The sequence below is a fragment of the Nannospalax galili genome, unplaced genomic scaffold (assembly GCF_000622305.1).
Source record: "Nannospalax galili isolate Female #2095 unplaced genomic scaffold, S.galili_v1.0 scaffold1055, whole genome shotgun sequence".
Lineage (NCBI taxonomy): Eukaryota > Metazoa > Chordata > Mammalia > Rodentia > Spalacidae > Nannospalax > Nannospalax galili.
In genome coordinates this window covers 807099-817727 of record NW_008337140.1, presented here as the reverse complement: position 1 = coordinate 817727, position 10629 = coordinate 807099, and the positions used below count along the sequence as shown (strand labels likewise).

The 10629-nt window shown below is 39.7% G+C and overlaps 1 protein-coding gene across 2 annotated transcripts in view; it reads right to left on the bottom strand.

Moving 5' to 3' along the window:
* The window catches only part of Ago3 (argonaute RISC catalytic component 3), a 134593-nt gene that overhangs the window by 116801 nt on the left and 7163 nt on the right, over window positions 1-10629 (bottom strand). The window contains exon 2 of one of the 2 annotated variants that reach the window (XM_008832122.3): window positions 2219-2390. In XM_008832122.3, the coding sequence (XP_008830344.1) occupies window positions 2219-2390 (172 nt within the window). Of the gene's footprint in view, window positions 1-2218; window positions 2391-10629 lie in introns of those variants that run through there. The other variant, XM_029563129.1, reaches the window with a different exon arrangement.

Sequence of the window (10629 nt, the reverse complement as noted above, 5' to 3'; positions counted from 1 at the left end):
ATGTAGGAAATAGCAGATCTTAAAGTGAAATGGAAACCTTCTTTTAAGGGTAAAAACTCATTCAATTTTATGTCTTACAGGGTTTATACTCAATTCAATATTGTATAACTGTATTAATTCAACTATGAACCTAAAAATTTATAGCCACTTTTGAAAGAGATGTATCTTTGCTCTGGAAATTGTTATTGAGTATGTCAATTGTGTTGTAATGATATGCTTCTTCTAAGTATGTTGTTATTAAATAAATCATTTTTAAAAATTAAAAAAAAATAATAAAAGTTTTAAAGTAAAATAAAAAAAAAAAGATAACTACGCCAGAAGTGTAGAAAGGCAGAGAAAGATGTTATTGAAGACAAGTTAGAAGATCTGACAATATCTAGATAAGAAATAAGGGTCTGAGGGCCAGCAAGATGGCTTAGTGGATAAAAGTCCTTGCTGTACAAGCCTGAGGATCTGAATTTGATCCCCAGGACCCACATGGTAGAAGGAAGAGAACCAACTCTCACCAATTGTCCTCTGACTTCCACACATGTGCTGTGGCATATGTGTGCCCATACACATATACATACACAAACTATATAAACAAAATGCATTTCCTCAGTGGCTTCCCACATTATTATCATTATGATCACTACCATTATTATTATTTTTTTGTAACAAGGTCTCCCTGTAGCCCCAGTTGGCCTAGAACTCACTATGTAAACCAGGCTGGCCTTGATCTCACAGAGATCCACCCACCTGCCTCTGTGAACTAAAAGCATGTGCCACTATGCCTGTGGTGGGTCTATGTGAATGAATGTGCACTGTGGGTGGTGCCCAGGGAGGCAAGAAGAGGGTGTTGGATCCCTTGGAATTGGAGTTATAGGTGGCTGAGAGCTGCTCAATGTGGGTGATGGGAACTGAACTTACTCTGGAAGAGCAGGAAACAATCTTAACCACTCAGCCATCTCTCTAGTCCCATTCACATTATTTTTTGATGCAGGATCTCTCTTGAACCTAGAACTCACTGACTGGCTAGACTGGCTGGTCAGCAAGCCCCCAGGCATCCTTCTATTTCTGTTTCCCAGCACTGCGATTATAGGCAGATGCCACCATGTCTAGCTGTTTACATGGGTGTTGGGGATCAAACTGAAGTCCTCATATTTGCTGTGCAAACACTTTATTGACTAAGCCATCTCCCCAGTCCTGTGTTGTGGGAAGTGAAAGTAATCAAAATGTATTATATGTATGTATACAACTGTCAGAAAACAAATTTAACAAAAAATTAAAGTAAAGTAAAAAATGTAGTTACGGCTCAGTGGTATAAAGTGCTTGCTGCACAAGCAGGATGACTTCAGTTTGATCTTCATGAATCACAGTGTAAGGAAAGAACCAATTCTTGAAAGTTGTCCTCTGATGTCCACACACACTTAATGGCACATGCATGCCATGACACACTTGCACCTACACTCACACACATACATCACACACACACATACATCATACACACAAATAATAATAATAATAATAAAATTTAAATTTAGGCATGAAAATGTAGTTTAGTGGTATAACATTTGCCTAGCACCACGAGACAAAAATGAATTTTTATGAGAATATTCATGGTAATACTACATTATAATTTCCTTTTACATTATCTATATTACCCAATTTACAACCAAGAATTTCTATGTCTTTGGGGAATGGCATAAGACGCTTACTGAAAGCTGCTGATAAATTCATATCTGCCACATTTGCTAAGATTAGAGTAAGGAATAGTCAGGGACTGAGAACAGGATAATGGAAAGCTTGAAAAACCAGGACAATCACCATCTCTATCCACCACTGCTACCTATCTTAAAGGGAGCAACATGAAAATTGGGGGGGGGGTGAGGGGCAAGCCAGTTACCTAAGAGCAATACAAAAGATATGCTCAAGATGCTTGGCTAGATTTTAAAAATATGTCAAAATAAGTCAGTAAGCAAGTCAAAATGATTTGGACCTTTTCTATTACCACATGGAAAACACATAAGCTCATTTAAAATGGGATAACCTGGAGGGTGTTTGACAATTTTTCTTACTGTCACACTTCTTAAGCACAATACATTTCAAACAAATTACCATATATTCCTGGTCAAACTGTTACATATTACTACTGTTATTCAAATATACAAGATAGACATATATAATTAGTGACATAAATACAAATAGCAAATAAATGCTACAATCTCATGACTCTTACCTGTTCACTCTCCTAGGACACTTGTCTGGTTTAATATCTACCTCGTAGAGGTAGACATCAATCTTTGGAATTTCAACTTGAAAACAGTTAGCCAGCAATTTAATGGGTTTGCCCATAGTGCCATAGCCAGGTCTTCGGGGCACTATGAGTAGGGGCTGGGCCCCAACAGGTCCTGCCAGGGAGAAAAAAAAGAGTTATACTGGCAAAACCTGTATTTATATAATCTTGTCAACTAGACTATATTAGAACTATAAGCATAGTTGATAAATGTTAATGATAATGATAATGTTAATGATAAAATTCCTAGCACCTCCATTTTCTTGACCCACTTTTCTTCATTAAAAACAAATGAATAGCCATGCTCTGGAAGAGACAGAGAGAATGCAAATTCAGGTTAGCAATCATGTCAGGCCAGACCAATTATAAAATAAATGAAAAGAAAAAGAAAAGAAAGACAAGAGGAGAAATTAATACAAAAAGTAAAATGGGGGCTAGAGATATGGCTTAGTGGGAAAAGTGCTTGCTGTTTAAGCCCGAGGACCTGTGTTTGGCTCCCCAGAACTATGTGAAGGGCAGGTGCTCCTGTAACCCAAGCACTGGGGGTGGAGACAGGAGGACCCCAGGGACTCACTGGTTAGCCAGATAAAATGAAATTGAGTTTTCAGGCTCAGTGAGAAACTCTGTCTCAAAAAATAAGGTGAAATGATATTCTGGATAGCCTTAGTGTCAACTTGACTCACCTGGGTTGAGCCTCAATTGGGGAACTGCCTTCATTGGACTGGCCTGTGGCCATATCCATGGGGCATCTTCTTGATTGTTGATGTGGGTGGTGCCACCCCTGGGAAGGTGGACCTGTGATGCATAAGAAGGCAGGCTGAGCAGGGGCCAGGGGAGCAAGTCAGTAAACAGTGATCCTCCATGGCCTGTGCTCCAGCTCCTGCTTCCAGGTTCCTGCCCTGAGTTCCTACCTTGGGCTCCCCAATGAACTGTGACCTGAGAGATGTAAGCTGAATAAAGCCTTTCCTCCCCAAGTTGGTAGTGGTCAGAGTGTTTTGTCACAGCAATGGAGAAACAAACTAGGACAAGTGATGAGGAAAAACAACCTGCTATTAACCTCTGGTCTCTATGTGCACCTGCATGGGTGAGTACATCTGCACAAACATGTGTACACATATGCATACACCATACACAGATACACACACATACAGACGTGTAGGCTAGGTGGGGTGGTGACACCTGAAATCCCAACATTTAAGAAGCAGAAACAGAAGGATCAGAAATTCAAGGTCAGCATTGGATACATAGTGAGGTGGAGGGTAGCTTGGGTGTGACCTTGTCTAAAAAAAAAAAAAATGAAAGAAAAATAAATAAATCTACAATAATAATCAAATAACAAAATGATGAAAAAACACAAACTCAATTATTTGAAAAGATAAACTGGAAGTTTCTTTTTCTAAATTTATTATATCCACTCTGTCTGTCTGTCATTAGGAGGTCAGAGGACAACTTGCAGAAATTGGTTCTCTCCTTTTACTATGTAAGTCCCAAGGATTAAACTCAAGTAGTCTGGCTTGGTGGCAAGCACTTTTACTCACTGAGCCATCTCACTGACCTAAATTGGAAGTTTCAAGCAACACTGATTTTATTTTAAATGAAGAAAAAGATTTAAGTAAGCAGTGCCAGAATAAAAACAAAACAAAACAAAAAAACAGGAATCACTAGATTCTAAAAACATTACACTATCACGACAATAAATTTCAGAGTGTGGTAAAACAGACATTCCTAGAGAAATACAAAGAGTAAACACACAATTGAATACACAAAATCTCAACAGTTCTCTGCTGATAGAAATATAAAATGGTACAGTACAGTCATTTTGGAAAACATATGTAATTCCTCAAAAAATTACCAGAAACAGCATATGATACAATAGGGCTTTTTTTATTGTTGTTTTAATTTTTTAATTTATTTTAATTTTATTTTTTGTCTTTTTGAGACAGGGTTTCTCTATAGCCCCAGCTGTCCTGGAACTCACTATGTAGACCAGGCTGGCTTTGAACTCCCAGAGATCCGCCTGCCTCTGCCTCCCAAGTGCTGGCATCAAAGTCAAGCGCCACCATGCCCGGCTTATTTTTATTTTATGTGTATGACTGTTCATTGTATGTAAGTGCACCATAGGCATGCAATGCCTATAGGGGCCAAAAAAGGGTGTCAGATCTCCTGGAACCAGAGTTACAGACTGTTGTTAGCTGCCATGTGGGTGCTGAGAACTGAATCTGGGTCCTCTGCAAGAGCATCCCATGTTATTAACTGCTGAGCCATCTCTCCAGACCCCCCCCCCTTTTTTTTGAGACAGGGTCTCCCTGTAGCCACAGCTAGCCTGGATTTGCAATGGAGACCAGGCTGGCCTTGAAGTCACAAAGATTTGCCTATTTCTGCCTTCCAAGTGCTGGGATTAAAGGCATGCACCACTGCACTTCCTATAACTTTTCTTTGAAGAAATTAAAAGTTACGTTTATAAACTCTGAATATTATTGAATCTATATGATAAAGTTAAATCTTTAATTATAAATATTTTATATCTTTACTTTATATCTATTTCCATAAACATACAAGAACATTGTATGGCTGGGGAGATGTCCCTGCGGGGAAAAGCACTAGCCACACAAGCCTGATAACCTGAGTTTGACTCCTGGAGCTGGATTTGGATATGGTGGGGCACATTTGTAATTCTAACATTTCCTACAGTGAGATGGGATGTGGAACAGGAGAATCACCCAGAAGCTCCTGGGTCAGCACTGCAGCAGAAACAAGAAAGACTCTTGCCTCAACAAGGCAGAAGGCAAGAACTGACTCCCAAAATTTGTCCTCTGGCGCGTGCACACGTGCATACACACACACACACACACACACACACACACACACACACACACACTCAATATACAGATGGCTTCACCAGGGAATTATACCAAACATTTATGGGAAAAATAACATCAATCTTACACAAACTCTTCCTGAGAACTGGAAGAAAGCAAACATACCTCAACTCAATTTATAATGCCAGAAAAACATACTAAAATCTTACAAGAGCATTATGAAAAAGAAAAACAATGGGTCAATTTCATTCATGAACACACACAAAATTCCTAGTAAGTTATCAACACTATTAAGTTCAGCAACAAACCAAAAAGATGAGTTTATACCATGAATTAAAAAATTAACAGTGAGAGTGCCAAGTTCTGGCCTCCCTCGGGCCTCCCTTAGGCAGGGGACTACCTGAAAGTCCCTGGATTCTGCCTCCACATGGTGGTGAGCTTCCCCTATTTGCCCATACATATCCCCTCCGGGGATTTTGTGAGGCCCCTCCCAAGGCCCTAGGGCAGATCTGGCTTTGGTAGGCTAAGGCTGAGATCCTAGCAGACAGTCTGAGAGGGTGGGTTCGCACCTCCATTGGTGTAGCATCTCTATCTCAGCAGATCTCTGGAGAGAGAGTTCTGGCTTCCCCCAGGGCCTCCCTCGGGCAGAGAGCTTGAGAACGCAGGGAACTGGTTGAGAGCCCCCATCCTGCCTCCACTCGGTGAAGCCTTTGAGAGGGAACTGACACTGATTCTAACCACTCCAAAAGCTATCAAAATACCTGAAAGCAAATCCTGAATCTATCACTCTAGAGTCCTTGGAAGACAAAAGAAAAATGAGGAATAGAGGGATGCTTTTGGAAGTCCTTGTCAAGAAATTCCAATGGACTCTCATATGAACATTTGAAAATTGCCCTGTTCTGACTTTTTTCTAGTTCCCTGTCTAGAACTTGTAATGCTACTTACTCTTGCCTTTACTTCTCCTTCACATCTCCTAGTCCCGATTCAAGGACTTTCTTTTCCCCCTAGAGATAAGAGTTATCGCAATTTGGGAGTCTTTTAGATAGACCCACTGAAGGGGTACTCCAATTGCCTCATCCTGAATCCCTGTTCAGCATGGAAGATGCCAGAATGGTCTGCGTCCGGATTCCCTATTGGCAATTTGGGTAACCCCTTCAGAGGATGGTGTGATGAGAACAGGAGGTAGGAATTGGCTAGGCAGTTAGGGTAAAAAGACCCCAAAGGAAAGTAGCCAGTTTCTTGGCTAAAACTTACAATGTTCTTGGGCCTCTTAGCAACATACTCCATTCCAAAGGCCAAAAATGTAAAAATATTCAGGAGCTTTTATTTAATCCTTAAAAAATTTTAGGGTTACCTCTTCAGAGGGGGGAATGTTAGAGTAGCCAAAAACCCCATTAAAAAAATAAATAGCTGGGCATGGTTGTGCATGCCTTTAATCCCAGCACTCGGGAGGCAGAGGCAGGCAGATCTCTGTGAGTTCAAGGCCAGCCTGGTCTACATAGTGAGTTCCAGGACAGCTGGAGCTACAGGGAGACCCAGTCTCAAAAAGACCAAAAAAAAAAAAAAAAACCAAAAAACTTTTCAGTAGAATGTTTTAGTATGTTTACTATTTTTTTCAGTGGAATGTTTACATATGTTAGTTTAATATGTTGCTTCACTGATAAGAAATATAATTCAATTTTCAAAGAATAAAAAAATTAACATTTAAAAAAATTAAATTTTTATTCAGTGTATATAAAAGTACATTCTGCTGTCATATATCTTTTAAAACTCTCTTCTGAGAAAATTAAAACTTTCTATTCTACAAGAAAATCTACTTATTCTGCAGATGGAGAATACTATAGAAATTCCAGGCTATGCCACATTTCTGGCACTGCCATTTATCTAACCTTTTTACCTTAACCAAATACTTATGTTCCTGAATCTGTTTCCTGATCTATAAAATGGGAATTGACTTTTTCATCTATTGCAGATACTTATTAAAATGATAAAAGAAATCATAAAAATACACAGGTGAGGGGCTAGAGAGATGGCTCAGCAGTTAAGAGCACTGGCTGCTCTTACAGAAGACCCAGGTTCAAATCCCAGCACCCACATGGTGGATAACAACCATCCATAACTCCAGTTCCAAGGGACCAGACACCCTCTTCTGTCCTCCACTGGCATTGCACAATATAGGTATACTAACACACGTGCAGGCAATACATGCATACACATAAAATAAAAATAAATAAAATATTAAAAAACAACAATGAACAGAACTCTGTAGGGACTAATACTATTGGACAAAACAGGTTTGTCAATACAACACATTGCTTCCAATGAAGTACATTTTAGTTATTTAAGAAATACATATATTACCCACTAAAACTGACAATGTTAATTACAGAAATACAAAACAACATCTGGAATTTCTACCTCAAATTTCCTTTTCAGTAACTAGTAAATGCTGCCTAACATCAGATAACCAAAGTGAGCTTCAAGTATAAAACATCTTTCCCTTCCTTTCCTTCCCCTCCTGTTTGTTCCCTCCCTCCCTCCTTCCCTTCCTTCCTTTCTTTGTGTGTGTTATCTGTAAGCATATGTGTATGTATGTTCATGTGTGGGGGATGCTCATGTATATCTGTGCACATACTGTGAAGAACAGAGGTCAGTCTCTGGTATTATTCCCCAGAAGCTATCCACTTTGTTTTATGAGACAAAGTCTCACACTGGGACCTGGGATTTGCCAATTAGGCTAGGCAGGCCAGCCAACAAGCCACAGTGATTTGCTTCTCAGTGCTGGGATTACAAACACATACCACAATCTCTATTTTATACATGTGTGCTGAACATGGAACTCAGGTCTTCTTCACGCTTGCAAGGCAAGCACTACCCTGACTGAGCAATCTCCCCACCTCTCCCCTTTCTTAAGACAAGATCTTGATATGCTGCTAAGGTTATACTCCACTGACATGTCATCTTCCAGCCTCAACTTCCCACGAGTTACGACTATAGGTATGCAGTATTGTGTCCAGGCTTCAGTCTTGAAACTATACATTTCCAAGCATATGAGTAGTCTTCATTATTCAATGATATAACAGTCTAATAGGAACTAGTGCTAAGACTGAATCTAAATAAGTTATGTATGTATGATGAAAAATAAGCAATGAATAAATCAAAATCAACTTTTGCAGCAGATATATCTCACTAATGAATTATGGATTTTTAAAGAAACTTTTGCTTTAAGTTTCATAGAATACCTGTTTACTTCTGGAAATTTATCCAAAAGGCAGTACTGAATTAATATACAAAAATCTATATACTATATACTAAGGTATTTATCAAAGTTTTATTCACAATAAAGAAAATATGGAAAAAATCTAAACCACCACCGAGACTGATTATTAAAATCGATAAAATTAAGCGCATACACTTCTAAGTTATTGCCACATAGATGTAAATAATGACATGGGAGAAATATCCATGATATATAACTTAGCAGGAAAGGCAAGTTAAAAACAAGAGGATGAGGGGCTGGAGAGATGGCTCAGCGGTTAAGAACACTGGTTGCTCTTGCAGAAGACTTGGGTTCGAATCCCAGCACCCACATGGCAGCTAAAAACTGTCCATAACTCTAGTCCCAGGGGATCCGACAGCCTCTTCTGACCTCCACGGACATTACATGATATAGGTGCACTTACCTACATGCAGGCAATACATGCATACACATAAATAAAAATAATATATAAAATTAAAAAAAAGAGGATGAATAGAGGCAAGCAATGACCTTTTTTCTTTTTCCTTCTTTTCTTTGAGACAAATCTCTCATTGCATAGTCCAGGCTTGCCTTGAACTGGAGATCCTCCTGCCACAGCCTTTCAAGTGGTAGGATTATAGCAGCAATACTTTAACAATAGTTTTATGTGGAGGTTAGGATATTATTTTCACTTTCTACTTTAGGCCCTTTATTGTTTGCTTTTTGTTTGTTTTTTTGCTTTTTTGAGACAGGGTCTCCCTGTAGTCCCAGCTGGCCTGGATTCGCTATGGAGACCAGGCTGGCCTCGAACTCACAGAGATCCACCTGCCTTTGCCTCCCGAGTGCTGGGATGAAAGGCATGTGCCACCACACTGGGCTATTGTTTGCTTTTTTAAAAAAATATATATTTTTTAATTTTATGTGTACGAGTGTATTGCCTGCATGCATGTAAGTATACCTGTGTCATGCAATACTCACGGAGATCAGAAGAGGGCACCAGATAGGGAACTGGAGTTTTGGACAGTTGTTAACTGCCATGTGGGTGCTGGGAATCAAACCCAGGTCCTCTGCACGAAGTCAGTGCTCTTAAGCCATTGAGCCATCTTTCCAGCCCCAGGAAGAATCTTTTTTAATATTTTATTTATCATTATTATTATTATTATTATTACTATCTTGACAGGGTCTCCCTAGTCCCAGCCTACCTGGAAGCCACTATGTGAACCAGGCTGGCCTTGATTTTGCAGTGATCTGCCTTCCTCTGCCTCCCATTTATGTATGTGCACCTCAAGTATGCCTGGCGTCTACAGGGGCCAGAACAGGGTGTCAGAGTCCCTAGAACTGGAGTTATAGATGGTTGTTAGCTACCATGTGAGTGCTGGGAACTGAACCCTGGATCTCTGCAAGACGAGTAAGTGCTCTTAACCACTAAGGCACCTTGCCAATCTTGACATAATTATTTTTATAATGATTGATTGATTTTTTTTTTTTTGAGACAGGGTCTCCTTATAGCCCCAGTGGCCTGGAACTAGCTATGTAGACCATGTGGGTCTCAATATCACAGAGATCCACCTACCTCTGCCTCCCAAGTGCTGGGAAGGATTAAAGGCATGTGCTTTCATACCCAATATTAACTATTTTTTAAAATTCAAAAAAATATTATGCATCACTTATTTTGTTAGAAGGTTTAGAAATAAATCAACTAGAACAAAGAATATCAAAAATAGTAATAAAGGGGCTGGAGAGGTGGGTCAGTGGTTAAGAGCACTGGCTGCTCTTGCAGAGGACCTGGGTTCAATTTCCAGCATCCACTGTCTGTCCACTGGCAGCTAACTACTGTCTGTAACTCCAGTTCCAGGAAATCCAATGCCCTTTTCTGACCTCCGTGGGCATTGCATAATATGGGTGTACTTACATACATGTAAGAAAAACACTCATTTACATAAAAATAAATAAAAATTTAAAAAATAGCAATAAAGTCAGGCTTAGTGGCACATACCTTTAAATTCCAGAACTGGGAGGCAGAGGCAGGCAAATCTTTCAGAGTTCAAGGACTGCCTGGTCTACACAGTGAGTTTCAGGCCAGCAAGACTACATAGTGAGACCCTGTCTCAAAAACAAGTAATAAATAAAGTGGAATTAAAAATAGAATTAAATAGATGGGCTTGGTGGTGCACGCCTTTAATCCTAGCGCTTGGGAGGCAGAGGCAGGCAGATTTCTGTGAGTTCAAAGCCATCCTGGTCTACATAGTGAGTTCCAGGCCAGCTGGGGCTACAGGGAGACGCTGTCTCAAAAAAAA